General features: G+C 39.9%; 1 protein-coding gene across 11 annotated transcripts in view; it reads right to left on the bottom strand.

Annotated features, from left to right (window-relative positions):
• Positions 1 to 23,567, bottom strand: part of PLEKHA7 (pleckstrin homology domain containing A7) — a 251,076-nt gene that overhangs the window by 35,890 nt on the left and 191,619 nt on the right. For 8 of the 11 annotated variants that reach the window (XM_031942079.1, XM_031942082.1, XM_031942086.1 and 5 more), the window contains 4 exons: positions 16,232 to 16,760; positions 14,317 to 14,403; positions 13,760 to 13,879; positions 9,444 to 9,497 (listed from right to left, as the gene is read on the bottom strand). In XM_031942079.1, coding sequence (XP_031797939.1) covers positions 9,444 to 9,497; positions 13,760 to 13,879; positions 14,317 to 14,403; positions 16,232 to 16,760 — 790 coding nt within the window. The remainder of the gene's footprint in view (positions 1 to 9,443; positions 9,498 to 13,759; positions 13,880 to 14,316; positions 14,404 to 16,231; positions 16,761 to 23,567) is intronic. The other 3 variants (XM_031942084.1, XM_031942089.1, XM_031942083.1) reach the window with 1 other exon arrangement.

Genomic DNA, 23,567 nt, shown 5'->3' with positions numbered 1-23,567 from the left:
AGATGATTACTAGGAGATAAGTGGCAGAGGGAAGGCAAGCAATGATTGCAAGTTATATTAGGATACTGGCCACTCTTCAGTGACTGTGATCTAAAGAACAGAAAAATATTAGGGAAGTGGGATAAAAAAAATCCCATTCCTACTAGAGACATGTACATTATTCCCAATGACATTCCATAATGGCCAATATTAACCCCATTAGCACTAAATAGAAAAAAGGAAACAGGAAAATTTGCATTGGGAAAAATGTTGGGGAAAATGCTACATGAACCACAGTGATTACCTGAGATGACTTCCAATTTATCCTTTATATATCTTGTTTGTACATGGCTGTCTTTATATTGGATATATATTATATCCTTTAGATTGTAAGCTTCTGGGACAGGGACTGTTTTTTGTCTTTATTTGTATCATCAATGTTTAGTATAATGCCTGGCACATAATAAGGATCTTAATAAATGCCTACTGACTTGACCCCAGGGTATTATAGTCACATAGCATTAAACTTTATAATTAAAGTGGGCAATCATATGGCAAAGGGCCTTAATATCATGTCCTTCCTTATGAGGAATAATTGAAGGAAAAGTTAATAGATAACCTGGAGAAGAGAAAATTTGAAGGGTTGGGGTGGGGAGTAAAGATGTGAAAAGTTTTGACGTATCAGAAGGGTGCATTGAGGATTGGGGGAAGGTAAGAATTAGACCATGTTTTATTTGGCCCCAAAATGCAAAACTGAAGGAAGTTGCAGAACTCAATGTAACAAAATTTTTTTAGTTAGCTATCCAAAAATGGAACAATTTTCCTTAAAAAAATCTTTCAGCAGAATCTAGAACAATGGTGTCAAACTCATGGTTCACAGACCAAGCTCCCAGTGAGGCTCAAACTATATTAAAATATAATTGAGATATATTTTTAAAAAAATAAATAAAAACACAATACAACATAATGTTAATTTATAGTTTTCTAAGTCAATATGCTACCTCCCTTTCTATAAGAGTTTGTTCATTGGTCTAAAGGAACCTTTTTTGGGAGTGTTATAGAAAACTGTAGATGACCTCAAGAAGTGACCCTTGCACCGCCTCTTGGAAGCACATTGAGAACTCTCTCACAAACTCCAAACTATTTTTATCTTCCCTCACTAGAATAAGCCCCTGAAAGCTTTATTTGCTTGCATTTGTATTCTCAATGCTTAGCACAATGAATGGCACATAGCAAGACCTTAATAAATGCTTTATATGTTTTGCAAGGAATAAATGCCACCTTTCTACAAATCTTTCCTCAACTACTCCATACAACAAAGATTCTTCATCTCATCTTTCTCTCACCTTCTTCAGAGTCCTGCCTGCCCCAGGCCCTTTAGCACTTACAGCACATTTTCTATGCCACATACTATAAAACTAAATTATACATCCTCTTATATCTCTCTTTTAAGTTTTGTTTTTACAAACAAATAATAAAACTCCCTAGGATATTGACTTTACCTTCCCTTAAAATTCTCATAAGGCTGAAGACTTTGCTAGGCACAAAGCAGGCACTCAGTAAGACAGTGATTGGTTACAGGCAAGCCATCCCTTCCCTAATGTTTCCATAAACTTAGAGATTCCTTGAAAGCCTTGCACAAGGCTTCTGTTACATAAATTCCTGGAATAAACCCTTGGGGAGAGTTGTGTGTGTGTGTGTGTGTGTGTGTGTGTGTGTGTGTGTGTGATTAGTACTACCTCGGTCCTAAACCTTTATGCTCACATTATTCATTAGAGTTCTTCCTTCTTAGAGTTATTGTAAGTCATGCTTTCCACAGTAGGAGACTGGAGGCTAGGCTGCTGTGAGGAGCTGATGGAAGCAGGCTTTTTTCTGAGCAAACTCTCCCTCCTCAGTGTGGGATGCTCCCAGCACTGCTTTAATCCTATCTCAGGACTATATAGACCTATTTAAAATCAAACATAAAAGGGTAAAAGAATATCACCAGAGAAGAGACCAGAATCTATTTACCCAAGAGAGGGGAGTCACTAGGAAAGTCTTAGACTCAATCTTATACAGCTATCACTCTTGTGCTTCCTGAGCTGTCCCAACACTTAAAACCACTCAGGGTCTGAGGATAATTGGAAATAAGTCCCTGGACACCACTAGATAAAAAGGCTAATGTTGGATAACACATATGCAAAAATTAAACTCCCATTAATCCAAGATTTAAAAAAAAAAAAACCCAGCTGTGTGGTCACCAAAGAAGTTCTACAATTAGTCCTTATCCAAGGGAGCCACAGCTAAAATGGCTAGAATCTATGGAGAGGGAATGGTCCTCTTACAATTCTGCTTCCAATGCATTTTGGCTCTGTGACTATGGACTTAACCTCTCAATGCCCCTAAAACAATTCTCTGAAAGTTATAGATGGGTTGCTAATCTGTATTAAATGAAGAGAGTTTCCACACTGGAAGTTCCCATCCAGAGCAATTACAGATCAGACCAATAAACTTCCACTTTCTGAATCATAAACAGACTTCTCAATAGGAATAGCAAGAACATCACTTTTCCTTAAATATGTTTTGTTAAATGGGGGAATGAAAGGATTGTTAATTCCATTTTACAGATGAGCCAAACGAACCTCAGAGACATTCAGTGATTGGTCCATGTAAATGAGAGTCAAACCTTTCTCTTTAAAAAACAAACCCCAAGATGGCGGAGAAGACACACGCGACTTTCTAAGCTCTTCTCTTACCCTCGTTACCAATATTATATCGAGCCTCAAAATAGTCTTGACTGCTACAATTCGGAAAGATAAGAAGTAGAACAACTCACCTGCCAAAAGAAAATCTGCAGTCTCGCCAAAAAGGTTGAGTTACGGGGCCAGGGGGAGATCGGCAGACGGGAGAGAAATTAGGTTCCGAGGAGAGTCTCAAACGAGGGTGAAAGCACAGATCTCAGCACAAGCCTGCAGCCCCAACCCTGCAGTAAGGGCTTTTCCTTGGGGCAGTGTGATCCTGCACGGCAGGAGGACGAGCCCGGTTAGCCTCCAATCTGCACAGTGGGGAGCTCTGGCTTGGGCCATAGAGCTTTTCCAGGGCTGATTTGCATTGGGCAGAGACACTGGGGCAGAGTTCCGGCGTTCTATGCGTCTGCCTCAGCTGCTAATACTCACAGTCCCACAAGAGGCTCCGCCTGGGGCAGTGACACTTTCACCACTTAGTCTCTAGCCTAGGGCAATCGATAATCCACTCAGCCCTACTAAGCCGTTTGATAGCTCGGCCAGTGCTGAATCCACTTCCTGTTGGGGGAAGGGAAAACTCTCACCCAGAGCACTCCCATACCTCGGAGCCGGAAATCGCTTGAATCTTTCCCTGCTCTGCAGAGGAAGCTGGTAACCCCTTGCCTAGGAGACCTACCCTAAAGGCTTTAAAACATGAATAAAAGATGAAAAGAACAATCGACAGCTTCTATGCAGAAAAAGAGCAGGTCAGCAAACCTGAAGAGACCTCAAACAGCAAAATGCATCAGACTGTCCTCCTTACATAATGCTCTCACAGAAGAGACCATTAAAAGTCTCAAAAGAGAGTTAGAAGATAAATGGGGAAAGGAAAGAGAAGCCTTTACAAGAGAGCAACAACTTCCTGAAATACTGAATTGGAAAAGTTAAAAATTCCCAGGAAGTGCAAATTGGTGAATTGGAAAAATAAAAAATCACAGGAAAGTAAGAATTGTGAATTGAAAAATAAAGAATTCACTAGAAAGTAGGATCCGTGAATTGAAAAGACAAAGAACACGCAAGAAAGTAGGATCGGTGAATTGAAAAGAAAATAATTCACTAAAAAAAATTAGTGAAATGGAAAAAATTCCACAGACCAAAACAATACATTCAAAACTCAATTGACATATACAGAAAGAAGTAAAAAAGCTAATGAAGAAAATAATTCTTTAAAAATTAGAACTGAACAAATTGAAACTAATGATGCATTGAGACAGCAAGAATCAGTCAAGCAAAACCAAAAAATGACAAACTGGAAAAACCATGAATTATCTACTTGCTAAAATGACAGACTTGGAAAATAGATCTAGGAGAGATAATCTGAGGATTATTGGACTTTCCAAAACTATGATGAAAAAAGAGCCTAGATACTATTTTACAAGAAATCATCAAAGAGAACTGCCCAGATGTAATAGAATCAGAAGGTAAAATAGGCATTGAAAGAATTCATCGAACACCTTCTGAAAGAAACCCTAAAATAAAACACCAAGGAATATTGTGGCAAAATTTCAGAACTATCAGATAAAGGAAAAATTTTACAAGCAGCCAAAACCATTTAAATACCGAGGTGCCACAACAAGGATCACCCAGGATCTGCTGCCTCTACATTAAAGGAAAGAAGGGCCTGGAATATGATATTCCGAAAGGCACAAGAACTTGGGATGCAGCCAAGAATAAACTACCCAGCTAAGCTGAGCATTTTCTTCCAGGGAAGAAGATGGACATTTAATGAAACAAATGAATTCCATTTGTTTCTGAAGAAAAAACCAGAATTAAACAAAAAATTTGATCTCCAAGAATAGAACTCAAGAGATGCAGAAAAGGTAAAATAACTCTTGAGAATTGTATTTCTGTTGTGGATATACAAAAAAAATACATGTAAAATTTGATAGTACTGATATAACATAAAAAAGGGAAGTAGATATGGAAAAGGGATGATGGCAGAATAAGGTGGAAGGAGGGATAAAAGAGGGAAACCACATCCCACAAAGAGGCTAAGGAAACTTATCATATCTGAGGGAATTTAGAGAGGGGGAGGAACATTGTGTGAATCTTACTCTCATCAGAGTTGGCTCAAAGGAAAAATAATTGACATTTGTTTTAGAGAAAATTCTCTCTCGCCTCATTAAAAACGGGGGAGAGGAAAAGGGAAAAGAAAAAGAGTAATAAGGGAAGGAAGGGGGAAAGACTCAAAGGGGGGAGGGAGGGATTATAAAGAGGATAAGTATCGTGATACAAGAGGGGTACATAAGTTTAAAAGGGGGAAAGAGGGTTGGGGAGGCAAGAATAAGTAAAGCACAATCTGGGGTTATTAGGATGGCAGGAAATACAGATTTAGTAATTCTAACGTAAATGTGAATGGGATGAACTCCCCATAAAGAGGAGGCAGATAGCAGACTGATCAAAAGTCAGAACCTACAATATGTTGTTTACAAGAAACACATTTAAAGCAGGGGGATACATATAGAGTAAAGGTAAAAGGCTGGAGCAAAATCTATTATGCTTCAGGTGAAGTCAAAAAGTAGGGTAGCCATCCTTATCTCAGATCAAGCAAAAGTAAAATTGATCTAATTAAAAGAGATAGAAGGAAACTACATCCTGCTAAAGGGTAGCTAAACAACGAAGCAATATCAATATTAAACATATATGCACCAAGTGGTATGGCACTCAGCTTCCTAAAGGAGAAGTTAAGAGAGTTGCAAGAAGAAATAGACAACAAAACTGTAATAGTAGGAGATCTCAACCTTGCACTCTCAGAATTAGACAAATCAAACCACAAAAAATAAGAAAGAAATTAAAGAAGTAAACAGAATATTAGAAAAATTAGGTATGTTGGATCTTTGGAGAAAATTGAATGGAGATAGAAGGGAATATACTTTCTTCTCAGCAGTTCATGGAACCTATTCAAAATTGACCATATATTAGGACATAAAGACCTCAAAATTAAATGCAAGAAAGCAGAAATAGTAAATGCTTTCTTTTCAGATCATGATGCAATAAAACTACATTCAACAAAAAATTAGGGGAAATAGACCAAAAAGTAATTGAAACTAAACAATCTTCATCTTAAAGAATGATTGGGTGAAGCAGCAAATTATAGATACAATTAATAATTTCACTCAAGATAATGACAATGATGAGACATCATACCAAAATTTGTGGGATGCAGCCAAAGCGGTAATAAGAGGGAATTTTATATCCTTAGAGGCTTACTTGAATAAAACAGAGAAAGAAAAGATTAATGAATTGGGCTTGCAACTAAAAAAACTAAAAAAGACCAAATTAAAAACCCCAATCAAATACTAAATTGGAAATTCTAAAATTAAAAGGAGAAATTAAAATATTGAAAGTAAAAAATCTATTGAACTAATTAATAAAACTAAGAGTTGGTTCTATGAAAAGCCAATAAAATAGATAAGCCTTTGGTAAATCTGATTAGAAAAAGGAGGAGGAAAATGAAATTAGTAGTCTTAAAATGAAAAGGAGAACTTTCCACCAAGGAAGAGGAAATTAGAGAAATAATAAGGAGTTATTTTGCTCAACTTTATGCCAATAATTTGATAACCTAAGTGAAATGGATGACTACCTCCAAAAATATAGACTTCCCAGACTAACAGAGGAGGAAGTAAATTGCTTGAATAGTCCCATTTCAGAAAAGAAATAGAACAGGCAATTAAACAACTCCCTAAGAAAAATCCCCAGGACCAGATGGATTTACATGTGAATTTTACCAAACATTTAAAGAACAATTGGCCCCTAATGCTATATAAATTATTTGATAAAATAGGGAATGAAGGAGTCCTACCAAATTCCTTCTATGACACAGACATGGTACTGATACCTAAACCAGGTAGGCTGAAAACAGAGAAAGAAAATTATAGACCAATCTCCCTAATGAATATTGATGCTAAAATCTTAAATAAGATATTAGCAAAAAGACTACAGAAAATCATCTCCAAGATAATACACTATGATCAAGTAGGATTTATACCAGAATGCAGGCTGGTTCAATATTAGGAAAACTATCAATATAATTGGCCATGTTAATAACCAAATTAACAAAACCATATGATCATCTCAATAGATGCAGAAAAGCATTTGATAAAATCCAACATCCATTCCTATTAAAAACACTTGAGAGTATAGGAATAAATGGACTTTTCCTTAAAATAATCAGCAGCATCTATTTAAAACCATCAGTAAGCATCATATGTAATGGAGACAAACTGCAACCATTCCAATAAGATCTGAGTGAAACAAGGTTGCCCACTATCACCGTTACTATTTAATATTGTATTAGAAACGCTAGCTATAGCAATAAGAGCTGAGAAAGAGATTAAAGGAATAAGAATAGGCAATGAGGAAGCCAAATTATCACTCTTTGCCGATGACATGATGGTATACTTAGAGAACCCCAGAGATTCTGCTAAAAAGTTATTAGAAATAATCCACAACTTTAGCAAAGTTGCTGGTTATAAATAAACCCACATAAGTCATCAGCATTCTTATATATCACTAACAAATCCAACAGTCAGAGTTACAAAGAGAAATTCCATTTAAAGTAACTACTGATAATATAAAATATTTAGGAATCTATCTGCCAAGGGAAAATCAGAAACTTTATGAGCAAAATTACAGACCACTTTTCACACAAATTAAGTCTGATCTAACCAATTGAAAATATTAAATGCTCTTGGATAGGGCGAGCAAATATAATAAAGATGACAATATTACCTAAACTAATCTATTTATTTAGGCTATACCAATCAGACTCCCAAAAACTATTTTAATGACCTAGAAAAAATAACAACAAAGTTCATATGGAAAACAAAAGGTCAAGAATTTCAAGGGAATTAATGAAAAAAATCAAATGATGGTGGCTTAGCTGTACCAGATCTAAAATTATATTATAGAGCAGCAGTTACCAAAACTATTTGGTATTGGCTAAGGAATAGATTAGTTGATCAGTGGAATAGAGTAGGTTCAAGGGATAAAACAGTCAACAAATATAGCAACCTAGTCTTTGACAAACCCAAAGATCCCAGCTTTTGGGATAAGAACTTACTGTTTGATAAAAATTGCTGGAAAAATTGGAAACTAATATGGCAGAAACTAGGCATTGATCCATACTTAACGCCGTACACCAAGATAAGGTCAAAATGGGTTCATGACCTAGGCATAAAGAATGAAATCATTAATAAATTAGAGGAACATAGGATAGTTTACATCTCAGACCTGTGGAAGGGGAAGGTCTTTATGACCAAAGCAGAACTAGAGATCATTACTGACCACAAATAGAAAATTTTGATTATACCAAACTGAAAAGTTTTTGTACAAACAAATCTAATGCAGACAAGATTAGAAGGGAAGCAATAAACTGGGAAAATATTTTTACAGTCAAAGGTTCTGATAAAGGCCTCATTTCCAAAATATATAGAGAATTAACTCTAATTTATAAAAATCAAGCTCATTCTCCAATTGAAAATGGTCAAAGGATATGAACAGACAATTCTCAGATGAAGAAATTGAAACTATTTCTAGTCATATGAAAAGATGCTCCAAGTCATTATTAATCAGAGAAATGCAAATTAAGACAACTCTAAGATACCACTACACACCTGTCAGATTGGCTAAAATGACAGGAAAAATAATGATGATTGTTGGAGGGATGTGGGAAAACTGGGACATTGATTCATTGTTGGTGGAGTTGTGAACGAATCCAACCATTTTGGAGAGAGTTTGGAACTATGCTCAAAAGTTATCAAACTGTGCATACCCTTTGATCCAGCAGTGTTACTACTGGGATTATATCCCAAAGAGATTATAAAGAAGGGAAAGGGACCTGTATGTGCACGAATGTTTGTGGCAGCCCTTTTGTAGTGGCTAGAAACTGGAAACTGAATGGATGTCCATCAGTTGGAGAATGGCTGAATAAATTGTGGTATATGAAAATTATGGAATATTACTGTTCTGTAAGAAATGACCAACAGGATGATTTCAGAAAGGCCTGGAGAGACTTACACGAACTGATGCTGAGTGAAATGAGCAGGACCAGGAGATCATTATATACTTCAACAACAATACTAGATGATGACCAGTTCTGATGGATCAGGCCATCCTCAGCAACAAGATCAACCAAATCATTTCTAATGGAGCAGTAATGAACTGAACCAGCTATACCCAGAAAAGAACTCTGGGGATGACTAAAACCATTACATTGAATTCTCTAATCCCTATATTTATGCACACCTGCATTTTGATTTCTTCAAAGCTAATTGTACAATAATTCAGAGTCTGATTCTTTTGTACAGCAAAATAATGTTTTGGTCATGTATACTTATTATGTATCTAAGTTATATTTTAATATATTTAACATCTACTGGTCATCCTGCCATTTAGGAGGGGTGGGGTAAGAGGTGAAAATTGGAACAAGAGGTTTGGCAATTGTTAATGCTGTAAAGTTACCCATGTATATATCCTGTAAATAAAAGGCTATTAAATTAAAAAAAAAAAAAAAAAAAAAAAAACAAACCCAACTCTCCAATGTTGCTTCCAAACAAGAAGGGGAGATAAATCCAAATATGATACATTTTGCTCTTCTCTTAATCTTTTAAGTCTATTGAGGCTGGCAGTCTACAGGGTGGAAGATGCAATTGAGGAGAACAAGGAAGAGAGTTAAGTGAAATAGGTTCCAAGTCTGCTCACCTTTAGGTCTAGATACTCCAGGTCTTTCTTCAGCTGAAGGTAGGTGTCATCAGCCTTCAAGGGAGCACAGAGAGAAAAAAATATCAGTTCTACACCAAAGATTTTCTTACATCCTTTATCAAGCAGCAGCAGCAACAGGAGCAGCAGCAACAGCAACAGGTCAAGGCTTCGTGGAGGACTCGGCCACATTGCACATTTTAACAAAGAAATGAGAGAAATTCATCACAACAGAAGCAGCACGTCTCTCCTGCAGCAAAGCACTAGAGACATGATCCAATGGGAGATGTCCATGAGAAAAGGGGGGGACTGCCACATCTCACTTGTGCATTTTCAAGTCACAGAGGGATGTGAAACCAACATCCAAAAGGAGCTCTCCCATCACTCTCCAGCTATCAATTATCCTGGGACAGAACTAAAGAGCTATCTCAGAGAAGAAAAAGTGTCCACCTGGCTGATCATTCTGATAAACGTTAACAGTAAACTTGGGACATAAATGGATAACATGGGGAACTTGGATTCAGCAAAATTGGTCTTCAGATCCCTCTTCGGACACTTACTAGCAATGGAAACACAGGCAAGTCACTTGACTTGATATCTATGAGCCTCAGTTTCCCCATTTGTAAAAGGGGCAAATAATAGCACGAGGGTGATGGTGAGGCTTGAATAAGATAATATCTGTTAAAAGACTCTGCATACTTTAAAGCTATGGAAGCCACTTCCTATTTACATCACTTGAACATCAAAGGTCCATGATCTAAAGGTATCTAAACTGAAGGCTTATCTGTCTTGCCTTCCTCTCCTTCCATCTAAGCTCACCCTCTGTAGATAAATAGAATTCTCCGTGCCTCCCTTGGTGTGGCTCTGTCACAACTCCTCTGGTGGCAGCAGTGCCATTGGGACCCTCACTCCCCAGCGAAATTAGATATCTTGAAAGACAAGATAGTGGATCCTGAGTTACTTTGCTTTCATTATCCTAGATCAACTACAGGTCTTGATCTAGACCCTACCCCTGCCCCTATCAACCCCCATCTGCTTCTCTTATATATTTCAGCCCAGTTCAGCCACTGGTCTCTGAATCTCAATTCGAACATAGAGACCCCTGGGCTTTTTTCAGGTATCCAGGTTTGCAATCTATGAGTCATCCATGACTCTTCACTCTTATACATCCCCCATATCCAATCTGTTACCAAGTTTTGATAATTCAACTTTCTCTATATTTCTCCTATCTATCCTTTTCTCTTCATTTACACTACAAACAACTTAGTCTGGGGCCTCTGCACCTCTCTCCTGGGCTATTGCAATAGCTCCTAGTTAATCTCCCTATATCCAGCACACCTTCCCAGCACATGTTTCAGACACTTGTCAAACTGATATTCCTATAGCACAAGTTTGAAGCTGTTACTCCCTTTATTGAATTTCAGTGGCTTCCCATTTCTTCTAGGATGAAACAGAAATTCTTCAGCCTGACAGATCACACATTACTTCCTCTGGAGCACTCTGTGCTTCAGGCAAACCAGAGTATCCACTATTCCTAGTACTAAATATTCCATCTATTACTACCTTGGTGTTGCTGCACAGGCTTTTTCTCCTCACCACTATCTTCTGGACTTTAAGATTCGGCTCAAGCAACTCCCTCCAACTTTTTACTGATTCCCTCAGTTTTTATCCCCAAACCCAAATAAGAACGAATACAAATATCTACAAACATCTATGGAGATAGTCAGAGGACCTAGATTAAAAATCGCACTATGTGACTTGGACAAATCATTTAACCTCAATTACCTTGGTTTTCTCTCCTGTAAAATGAAGGCACTGGGCTAGTCTCTGAGGTCCACAATCCTAGAGTTTTCTATTTATTTTTCTGTGATTATGTATTCCTCCAAGGAGCCTCTTAATGATGGAGACTCCCTCTCTTTCAGTCTATCTTCCTATTCTCTTTCTCCTACCCCACCCTCTAAGTGGATGGATAGATAGATTTCACTTTTATATCTGTATCCTTACTTGATCCATAATTAGATCCATAACAAATGTTAGAAACAACTAGGTGCCTCAGTGGGTATAGCACTGAAACTACTGTCAGGAATACCTAAATTCAAATTCATCCTGGGCAAGTCACTTAACCTCTGCCTTGGTTTCCTCATCTGCAAAATGGGGATAATGATAGTACCTACCTCCTAGGATTTGTAAAGAGCTTTGAAAATCTTAAAATGTTATATAAATACTATATTCATATTCACAAACTTCCTGGTTAAGGCACAATAGAAAATAAACTACTCAATGGTTTGGGCCTATTCTTGTCTGAAGAGCAGAGGGTGGGCTTAGCTGCCTCCAGAGATCCTTGCCTAGACCCAGGCTTCTGGAATAATCATTCCTCCAAAGCTTCAAGAAGTCCCTTGTACAAGACCCATTTTGCTGCTCAGCACGGAGCCTGAGCTTTGTGTCAATAGCTAGACCCAGGAAATCTGCCCCCGCCAGACTTATCTGCTGGTGCCTAAATAAAACCCAGTGGCATCTGCAAAAGTCAGCCTCACTCACTGATAGAATTATCAGGAACAGGAAGAACTATCATCCTCTGAATTGAAGAAAAGGTACTTTGATTTCTGATAACTGATGAAAACAGTCATCTCCCAGCAGCTACAGCAAGGGCGGGTGAGGACGTGAGAGAACTTAATAGAAATCTCAGCCTCTACATTCTTTGCAGCCAGACACAGTGAATGGTTGAGAAGAGGACAGCTAAGGAGAAACCCTCAGGTGCATGGAACTACATTAGCTGTCCTTGGGATGAATAAAACCTTCCAAAAACAGAGGAGGACCTGGGGGAAAGCTAAGGAGCTGTTCGGGGCCCCAGATCAAAGACTTTAAGGACAAGAGGAGATAATGCTAAGATAGCTTTAGGAGGCCCCCATGTCCCCATCCCAGGGAACAAGAGGGACACACTCAGTGGCTAATGAATCTTTGTCCTATTCAGAGTTTCAGTCACTAAGCAGCACAGTCCGGGCTCCCTAGGATGCTTTTTCTGTCCCTACCCCTTGGCATCAGCTTTATACCTAGCTATTGTTTTCTTTTAGAAACAGGATTTTCCACTGATCAGCTGAAAGGCTGACCTTTTGGTAAGGCTTAGCTTCACAAAAAAAGACACAGCAGCAGGAGAAAGGAGCACTACTCTTTAAAAAAAAAAAACACTCAAATTTAGCCCTTATTTAAAAATTTACATCCATCATCCTAAACCATGTTTTACTACTTATTTCCCAAAAGCATTTGGTTCTTATCCTAAGAGGAAAGGAAGAATGGGACAGTTAAATGGCCTTCATCCTCATCATCGCATTATTACTGTGCCTTATAATCCTACAGATGGGGGGCGGGGGGAGATCCATCAGGAGACTAAGACCTTAGTCTCTCATTACTTACTGTGCAACCCTAAGCAAATGACTTCTTCCCTTCTCTGGTACTGAGATACCTTAGTGGCCAAATGGCAAAACCAGACCTTGCTACCTTGTCTATGTATGGTTCTGTGAGGTAACTTCTCATCCTGATCACACGGACACAACACGGGCTTTGAAGTCAAAAGATCTGACTTCAGAGTCTTCCATTACTTGTGGACTTTGCTCCCTGCCCATGTTTTCTCCTCTATAAAATGAGGGGGTTGGGATATATTTAAATGGCCCCTGAAGTCTTTCCAGGACCTATGACCTTTAGAGTTGGGAAATACTTTAAAGAGCAACTAGTTCAATCAAAGAATTTAGAGAATGACAACAGCCTCTTCCAACTGATTCCTTTCCTGCCTGGGCACAGGCTGATGAGATATGTGCTAGAAAGCCACTTGAGGTGCCTCTATGAGCAATTCAAGCTATGGGAGGGGACACAGGCCACCCCTTACCAGCCGAGCCGAGGGACTATTAGTCTGTGTGGCACCAGTGCCTCCTAATCTTCTCAGCTGGGCTTTCTCCAAAGGGCCCAAGGGCACTGGTGGCAACAGCAGCCCTCAGGGACTCAAGGATGTCCCTACATTGCCAAGGCCATTCCATTCAACTAGAAGCAGCCCCCAGCTCCCCCAACCCTGCATGCAGCTCCCTTCCCCTGTGGCTGGATTTGTGCCAGAACCACCGGGAAGCAGGGCAATAACGAGAATAGCTAGCGCTTTATGACACTAAAAGGAGATGGAGGAAAGGGCAGTGAGTGAGTGGACAAGCCAGAAAGCAAAGCAGATCCAGAGAGCTGCCAAAAGAAGGCATGGGTGCAAGCATGGCGTTTCCCAGCTCCCGGGTGCATTCCCACAAGATAATGCACGGAGTATGTGGGGCCCATCAGCAGCTGACCTGGTAGGTGGGAATTGTTGGCTCATGTTGCAGTAATTGGGCGATTGTGTAATTTCGTACACTAGCCAACTTAGCCTGATGTCTCCTTAATCGAATGAGAAGTAATGTTAACTCTTCAGGCTGCAGGTATGTAGACACATTGTAAAAAGGAAATTAGCCATCTGCATGCAGTGAGAATCACCGTAATCACGCTCTCCACCGCGGGTGCCAGAGAATCACAGCACTGGACGCCACGAAGCAGTTATTCCATTAATTCTACCTTTTAGCTCAGATGAGTGCAAGAGCAGATAAAGAGGCTGCCTGAAGCCCAGTGGGGGGGTCAAAACCATCAGACAGTGCACATGGCCAGAGAGTCCACAGTTAATGACAACTTATAAGAGTTAGAGCCACAGAAAGATAAGCATGTGGCCACAAAATACCACAAGCTTTTAAGAAACTGCCTGGGAGAGAATTCAATATAATTTTGCAATCTCCCTGCTCTCCACCCACCAACAACATCGTTTCCCACCAACATGCCCGACTCCCCAAATAGCTTGGCCCCACTCATGGCTACTCACCGACTTTCCATGTAAACTGGGAGCACTAACTGTGTGTGTCATATACCCCATGGATGGCATGGAGCGTCTGTCCACATGGGAGGAGTTCTGTAGGAGGGAAGATGGGGAATCACACATAGAGCAATCCCAGCCATAGGGAAAATGTAATGTTACTCTCTGGGCAAGGGCAAAATGAGGCAGCATGAGATTAAGAGTTGGGAGATAGGGATTCCCGAGAGGAAAAGCTTAGCGCTGGAAGGAACCATTCAGTCCTACCCCCTCATTTTACAAAGAAGAAAGTAAGAGTCAGAGATAATTAAAGAGTTTCCCAGAGTCATCCAGCTTGTCAAAATCATAGGGATGATTTGAACTCTAAGCCCAACATTCTGCTGCACCACAATGCCAATTAAGACTGGCCTCTACTGTTAGTTTATCTCCTATCCTGAAAATCAATTTCCCCTCTCTGGAACTCAATTCCTTCATCTAGAAAATGCAGACAATCATAATAGTAGATATATCACAGGCCTGCTGTGATGAGGAAATGGAATAGTAGATTAGAAGGACAAGAAAGCTACACAAGCCTATGATAGGATCCTGGTTAATGTTAATCATAAGCCTCTATAAAAAGTAGCTATTTTTATCTATCTCTGTGACAGTTCATACAACGTTAGGTAACAGCAGGATAGTCACTTGTTCCAGGATCAATTCTTGTGGAACTTCACCAAAGATGAATGAGACAAGTACAGAAACAACAATGATGTTCACACAGAGTAGCTGTGCTGACTTCTCCAAAACTGGCTCCCTAAGGACAGAGGTTCTGGAGGTGCTACCAGGGAAATGCAAGCACGGGAAGGGCTTAGAGAGAAGGAAAGATCTCAATATAGGCCTGGAGGTAAATGGGTCTTCCAATGTCTGAAGACCAACCAGCTTTGCTCAGGTTAAAAAAAGATCATCCACAGGGGCATGAAAAATTCAACCAGGGACTTAGTTTAATGAGCTCTGAAAGGGCTGCAATCTACACTGGTGAAGGGAGTAACTCCACCAATAAATGGTAGATCCTTGAAACCTGTTGTTAATATTACTACTAATAGTAGCTTGCCCTTATATGACATTTTAAGATGTGCAAAATGCTTTATTCAGATTATCTCCTTTGGGAGTCCCAGCAGTCCTGGAAGATAGATTCTATTTATCACAATTTTAGAGAATAGGAAACTCGGTTGCATTAAGTGATGACCACACCAATAAGTATCTGATGCAAAATCTTTAGAACGTCAGATCCCATAGTCAAATTCCTCCATCCTACTACCTGCTTCTCCAAAGAATTTCCCTAGTAATTTCCTATTGATTATCTTCAATTATCTTATCTATAGCTGTTTGCATGCTGTCTCCCCAGTTAGGCTCTCTGAGAGCAGGGGCTATCTTTTGCCTTTATTTTTATCTCCAAAGTTTAGCACCCAGTAAGCACCTAATAAATACTTGTTGATTGAATGAATGGCTGACTGAAATCACATGTGATTTTATTTCATCCTCACAACAAGCTCGTGAAATAGGAAAAAAATCATAAAATCAACAAGCATTTATTAAAAGCCTACTATGTGTTAGGCAGTGTGCTAGACACTAGCGAGACAAAACCAAAAACAGTCCTTGCCCTCAAGAAGCTTACATTCTACAAGAGGAGACAATCTATACAATATGTCTGCACAAAAAAGTATAAATGAAACAAATACAAATTATCCCCATTAATAGATAATGAAAGTGGGGCTTGAAGATGTTATTAACTTATTTAAGGCTAAGTAACCACAATAGTATGGTGTAGACACTATTTTTTTAGTGGCTCAAATCCAGTCTACAATCCATAAGAGGAGTATATACATTAAAAGGGAGAGAATATTGAATGGGGGGGGCTATAGGTTGTATAGGATTTCCCTGCTCCCACCTTAAGAGTGTGGTGGCCCCGGACCTTCCTGGGGGATCCTCCTAGGGAAATGTCCACACTTCTCCTCTGTTCCAGAGGTTTTACAGTGACCCGTTCAGCTGGCGTGTGGGGTCTCCGTGTTGGAAAGAGCCGGGGTGGGCCTAAGGGAGGGATGTCTGATGGAGAGGGTGGCACAGAGATCGATCGAGGCACTTCCAGCATGCTCTTGCTCCGGCCTTGGTCAGTAAACTCTGGGGAACCTGCATAGATGGGGGCCGTAGGGTTCCCATGTTTGAACTGCTGTCTCTGTTGCCATTCATATAGTTGCCATACAGTGCCATCCCGATGCGCCCGGCGTTCCTCATTGGACATCTTTAGGTGGCTGGCTCGGTCCTGGGCATATTTGTAATCACTAGGTAAGTTGCGGAGTGGAGGTGGGGAACTGCCCGAGGAATGGCGGGTGTTCTTGGGCAAGGTCTGGTAGTTCTCTGAGAAAGACAGGGATTGGCCAGGACCCTGCTGGAGGAATCGTATCTGGTCTGAGACAAGGCTGAAGAGAAGAGAGAAGGGGCTTGTCAGTCAACTTTATCACAGCTGTCAATCAGCAGGCTTGGAGGAAAACAGAGAAAAATAACCATACAAAGGCATATCCACCAGTGTTGTTTCATCCTTATACAGTCTTGCAGGTTAAGAATCCAGTCCTGCAGATCAAAATTTTAGCAATGATTAAAATCCTAAACCTATAGTCATTTCTTTAGCCTTTAGAAGCAACTCCAAAATCTGTCTCTCCGATTTGATAAAATAAACATTTATTAAACACTTACTATGAGTAAAATCTCTCTCTCCAATTCTATAAAATACACATTTATTAAACACCTGCTATGAGCCAAATCTCTTTCTCCAATCATAAAGTAAACATTTGCTAAGCACCTACTATAGACAAAGCACCGATAAAAGATAGTAAATTTTTGTGTGTATGTGTACACGTACATACAGATATACACACAAGTATGATACAAGGCAAAATAATATGAAAGAAGGAGAAAAAGAATAATTATTCTCAATAAAAAGGTTTGAGAAAGAAGAGATCATTTTAATGGGTGGGGAAGGAGGAATCAAGAGATAACCTCATGAAGGGGATGGGCCTTCAAGACTGAGGAGGATTTTTGAAGGCCAAGAAGAGAAGGGAAATGGAGTGGTCCCGATGGGAGAAGAAGAGGACAGGATGATCTCATAGAGGGATAAGGAGTCCAGGTTAGCTTGAACCCTCACTAGATAAAAAGAAGCCATGTGAAATAAGGATGATGTCATCTTGTTATTCCAAAATCTCTCTTACAGGCATTCTCCTCTGGGTGCCAATTCTACATCTGCACCTCCCTGTTGAATCTTCTGTTTGGACATCCTCCCCTCAATGTGAGATGGGGGACAGATTGAAACACAAAGTGATGAACTATTCTTATTATTTCTTTTGAATTCATACACTCCTTTGCACTCTTAATGCCACTATCCTAATTCAAGTCCTAATCAACTCTCATTTGAACTACTATAATAGTTTCCAAATTGGTCTCCCTATTTCTAGTCTCTCTTTTCTAATCTAGACCATCAGAGTAATCTTCCTCAATTATGGCCTTCATTGACATCACTCTTCTGCTCAAAATCCTTAAGTGGCTCCCAATGCCATAAAGAATGGAGGGTGGAGTGGAAAGTCTAACCTGAAACTCTAAACTCTCTGAGACCTGGCCTATATCGTTCTATGATATAGAAACCTTGCTTTTCTCTATTCCCCTTAAATGTGCCATCTCCTTTATCTAAACCTATTACCCTCACTGCTTCATCTATACTCTTTCCATCTCACCCTATCAAAAAGTCATCCCCTCTTCTTTATTCAAGAAATTCCACATACTCTTCAAGATCTAGGTGAAATACTTTTTCTAAAGAGCCTCTTTTGATAGTCATATTAATAATTCCAATCTCTGCCCTGGTACTCAGCGCCTGCAACATAAATGAAAATTTTCTCAAACCACCTAGCCGGCGGTTCAACATTTTAAACTCTCATGACCATCATCTTTATCCCACCTCAGCTGTATAGAAGAATGATCATAGACCTGATCCAGCCAATGCCTATAGCCAATCTATCTCCATGAATAAGAATCCTGAAATTCCTCTTTGACTACAACCTGCTGCCTTGCAATTTTTCCCTCTGCCTCATTCTTCCTAAAAATCTCTTCTTTGTTCTCGTTAGGATCACCAGTCTTCTATTTTTCTCTATTCTCCCAGTCCATCATTGTTATAGTTTCTTCCCACTTCCATCACTTTACAAATCTGATTTCATATTGACCAGTTCAAACGTTATACTACTGACTACCCTTGAGTCCCTTGCCCCAATTCACTATTGGCATCTTTCAGCTTATTAAACCCCAACCCTTGGTTTCCCTTCCATCTGCCTTCTCTATTCCTACCCTAAAGCTAGAGAAAACCCCACAACCAGGACGACTGAATTCACAATAAATTTGCTACCAATCTCAAGTGGACTCTCATTGGTCCATGCCAATCCTTTTTATTCTTTAATCGATTCTTTCTTTTTCCTTCTCCTTCTCTTTGCTAATTCTTCCACTTGTGTTTCTCATGTAATCCCTTCTTATCTCTTCCAAAAGTTTCCCCCTTGATTATTCCAATTCACTCTTTCTCTTTCTTTTCAATTTTTCTTTATCTACTAGCTCCTTTCCCACTACCCACAAACATCCCATATCTTTTAAAAACTTTCACTTAATTGCCACTTCTTCAAGCTATCTGTCTATATCTCTTTTCCCTTTCATACTCAAAGTAAGAGTTATCTACATTGATTTTCTCAATTCCTACATTCATTTCAAACTCTTGAAATCTGATGTTTACTGCATTACTGAATGAAATTGCTTTATCCAAGGCAAATGCAATATCTCCCACCCACCCACCCAGTCCATATCCTTCCTAACTAGTCTACAACTATTGACTTTACTGTCTACTCCCCTATCTAGACACCCTTTCCTCTCTTGGCTTTCATTACAATTATCCCTTTTTGCTTGTCCTCCTACCTATGTGACCATTCCTTTTCAAGTTTCCTGTAATGGATTATCACTTCTTACCTGCCCACTCTACATAATGATCATATCTATATAGTCAACTTCTAAATCTATACATCTATTCCCAATTTCTCTTGAATTCCAATTCCATACTATCTCTTGGACATGTCCACCTACATGTTCTACAAATTCAACATGTCTAAAAACCGAACTCATATTTCTTCCCTAAGTCATCCCTTCTCCAAATTCCCCTCTTTCTTTTGATAGCACCTCCATCCTTCCAGTTCCCCAGATTTGAAACCTTAGCATCATCCTGGAGTCTTTCTTTTTTCTCATCCCCCATGACTAATCAGTGACAGCTCTCTTTCCACGTGAGTTCTTTTGCCTGCCATCCACTTGGCCATCATTCTAGTTCAAGTCTTTATTACCTCTCTCCCATATTTTTATAAAAGGAACCTAAATGGTCTCCCTGACTCTAATTTCCACTTTTACTGGCTCATCTTCTGTCCTCAGGAAAGGGCAGCTAGGTGGTGCAGTGGATAGAGCACCAGCCCTGAAGATAGCAGGACTTGAGTTCAAATGTGGCCTTAGACATTTAACATGTCCTAACTGTGTGAGCCTGGGCAAGTCCCTTAACCCCAACTGCCTGAGCAAAAAAAAAAAAAAAAAAAAAAAAAATTAGTCCTCATGGATAGGTCTAACTACATCCCTCCTTGGCTTAAAAATTTAGGCAGATTATAATTCAACATAAGGAAGAATTTTCTGGCGATCAACAGTAGAATTAGCCACATTACAAACTAGTGAAATCCTGTGATTGTCTAAGCAAGGGCAGATGACTACTCACTGCAGATGAGATTCAGTTTGGGATGGATGACCTCCAAGATTCCTTCCAAATTTAAGGTTACTTGAGTTAATAAATGCAATGATGAATTGAAATAAAAAGATCACTGTAAACAAATCTGGAGAATAGTCAATGAAAGGGGGAAAACTTCTCAGAACCTTAAATCCTATCTGCAAGGGAAGGTTACAGGACATCCAAGATGCCAAATTCTGTATCAGGCAAGCTCAAAAATAGTATCTATGCTACTGATTCTTAGTGCTGATACAACCTCAAACCTAAGGCTTATATCATAGTGCTTAGAATTGAAGCAATTAAAAAAAAAAATGTGGATAGGGTCACCTATTCCCTTAATCACCAATATTGCTCACAGGCTCAGAGAGAAAGAGAGGGTGAGGATCTAGCTAACCTGACTGAGAAGACATGAGGGCTGACAGTACGCTAGAGGGCTCAGGATGAAACATGCTGCTTAACTCCCGACAATCTCAGTGCACTGTGAGTTCTTTGAGACCAGGGTATTCACAGGGTATTTCAAAAGGAAATGATGATCCAGTACAGAAAACTAGAGAAGAAATTTGCCTCCCAAATACTTGGCAGAGAGACTGGCACATAGTAGGTACTTAATAAATGCTTGTTGATTGGCAGAGAGAGGATGGACTCAAGGTGCAGATTGAGTTATATTTTATTTGGACATCATCAATGCTTATTTTGCTTGAATGTTTATTGCTTTCTTTTCTTTTTATTGGGGGAGGGAGATTTTTGTTAACTGAACAAAATTAAATTTAAAAATAAAAAAAGACGGAGGTCGAGAGGCAGCGAGGTGGCAAAGAGGAGGTAGAACACTGGACTTGACATTGTTAAGATCGTGAGTTCAAATTTTATCTTAAATATTTAAAAGCTATGTGACCTTACACAAGTCACCCTCTCTCAAACTTGGTTTTGTTATCCGTAAAATAGGATAATAATAGTATCTACATCCAATCAGTCAATCCCAGGGTTATTGTGAGATTCCAATTTTGTCAAGAGTTCAGCAAACCTTAGAGTATTTTATAAGCATTAAGCAGGGGGACTTGTCCTTTCTGCTGAGCTCAGCTTCTTACCACTAGATGGTGTGGTAAGCTATTTAACAAATAATGGAATTTCATTCCCCCCCAAAATCACACTACGGAAGGCACCTGCCAGCAGGTGGTTGGTGGGTGGATGAAGGGAAGCAGGACTGGAGCTCCTTAACAACAGCCCCCAAAAGATGCCAAAATGACCTGCCCACTACTGGTATGTTTCCCACACAGAGAAATTTGTTAACCCAGACTTTTGTTAATCGTCATTCTTTCAGCCCCTGGAGACAACTGGGAAGTGTGGGAAGTATGTCTGATGCCTTCCCACCTTCCTATTCAGAAAAACTAGGCTGAGTCTGTGTGAGTTTCTTTTATCCCCCAGACACTTCTTCCTCTGACTTTTCTCTAGAGAATTTTCCCCTTGAGTTCAGAGTATGAGGTATAGGGGCACGAGCCCTGATGCCAGAGATGAGAGAAGCAATTGTGGCAGTGAAGGAAACCAAGGGGAGAAAGTATATACAGATAATTCTAAATGGACTAGGGCATTTTACTTGGTCCAGGCAGGTGTGGCCAAGGCGAGGAAGGGCCTCTGTCATTTGTCCTCCGGCCAAAGCATCTCTTGCTTTATCATCAGCAGCTTTGATCATTAAGGGAGGCAGGTAGCGACAGGGGAGGAAGGTGCTGGACACAAATGAATACCCACTTTTTTCTAGGCTGAAAGAGAAGCCTGGATGCTCATGATGAATTAAAACTGGTTCTGCGGCCCAGTAGGCCTTTGGCTGCTCTCAGGTTCTCTATGTGAGAGGAAGGGGAGGGCAGGGGTTTCATCCACCTGGCCCTGGTCTCCGCTCCTGTACCTGCTTCATGGAGAATTAGAGCTGGGCTGCAGGGGCTCAGTCTGCTGCACCACCTGGGGCAAGTTCTAGGAAATCAATTCCTTTTTGTTCCAACACCACATGTCAGGCTGTGTACTAACAGAAGCTAATTGACCACTTCCCTGAGAAAGCCCCAGAAGGGAGTCCTTCATAAGGTAGGAGGTTAAACTAGCGGACCTCTGGGGTTCCTCTGGTTCTGAAATTCTATGAGGATAAACACACGATAAAGTAAATACTGAATAAAGTGGTATGACAAGTCAACAGAATGCCATTAGTCAGAACAGGATCCGGGAAAGTCAAACCATCCTTTCTTCAGCAGCTAAACAGAAAATCATAGAAAGTAAAATCTGACAGGGACCTTAGAGGTCAGTTGGCTCCACCACTACTTTTTCTAGATGGGGAAAACTGAAGTTCAAAGGGCTAATAGACTTGTGCAAGGTCACACAGCCAGGATCTGATCCCAAGCCTTCAATCTTCTCTCTAGCTCTCCCTCCTCTAAGCTGCTGTCAGTCCCCAAATCAGTCTATCAGCAGGAAACCCTCTTCCCCTTAAGCCACCAGACAGATTCATGCATTTTCTATTTCAATAAGAAATAAGATTTGAGAGAAGAACAGGTCAGCAACCCGGAGGCCCTTGGCAGCAATATAAAGAGAAAAAAAAAAAAAAAAAAAAAAAGAAGAAAATCTATTTTGGAAAAAACAAAAACATAAACAGCCTGATATCTTTCCTCCTTCTTGCATTTATCTCCCAACAACTCAGGCATCAGAAGTGAGTTTTGTACCCAGACTATAACTTACCCACCCCTGGCACCTGCAGTCTCTGAGATAAACTCCTGGCCCACTGTCTGAGACCACCAACGGGCACTCATATATGACCCTCCAGTTGGCTCCCTTTTCCAAGTAGCTCCACCATCTCCAATGAGCAGAAGCAGAGGAGATGGGACTTGTGAACACGGAAATTCAAGGATGCCTATTTAGAACGTTATTCATTTCCAATACCAGCACACCAGCCTCCGCACCCCCGGGGGGCTCGTGGGCTGCTGTGTGAATGAACAATGGCCATATTTTCTGCTTTTTCTTTCTTCACTTGTTTTTGGAAGTCCGTTTGACAAAAAACAAAAGCAGAAATGAAACCAAAAGCTGTGCAATTACAATGATGGAGCTTGCCCTCCAAAAGGACAGTAGAAAACATCCCCCCATCTCTCTCCTTTGCAGGCTGTAGCATAAAGTGAGATTCTGCATTGCTGGACTCCTTTTATTCCTCTTTTTTTTTTCTTTGTTACAAGAGATGGTTCCATGGGGAATGTCTGGAGGTGAAATATAGGATATCAATAATATTTAAGAAGTCTGTTTGATTGGAAAAATCTAACCTAATCAGGCATTTTTATTTCTTTTAAATACATTTTTATTGATATATTTCATTTTTTTCATCCCTGAAATTTCCCCTTGTAGCCTGATTTCTTTTCACTCCAGGAGAGCCATCCCATATAACAAAGAATATTTAATCAGGAATTCTCAAAGCTAGGATCTG

Source organism: Sarcophilus harrisii, chromosome 6, assembly GCF_902635505.1.
Source record: "Sarcophilus harrisii chromosome 6, mSarHar1.11, whole genome shotgun sequence".
Classification (NCBI taxonomy): Eukaryota; Metazoa; Chordata; class Mammalia; order Dasyuromorphia; family Dasyuridae; genus Sarcophilus; species Sarcophilus harrisii.
This window is presented reverse-complemented; position numbering and strand designations above follow the sequence as displayed.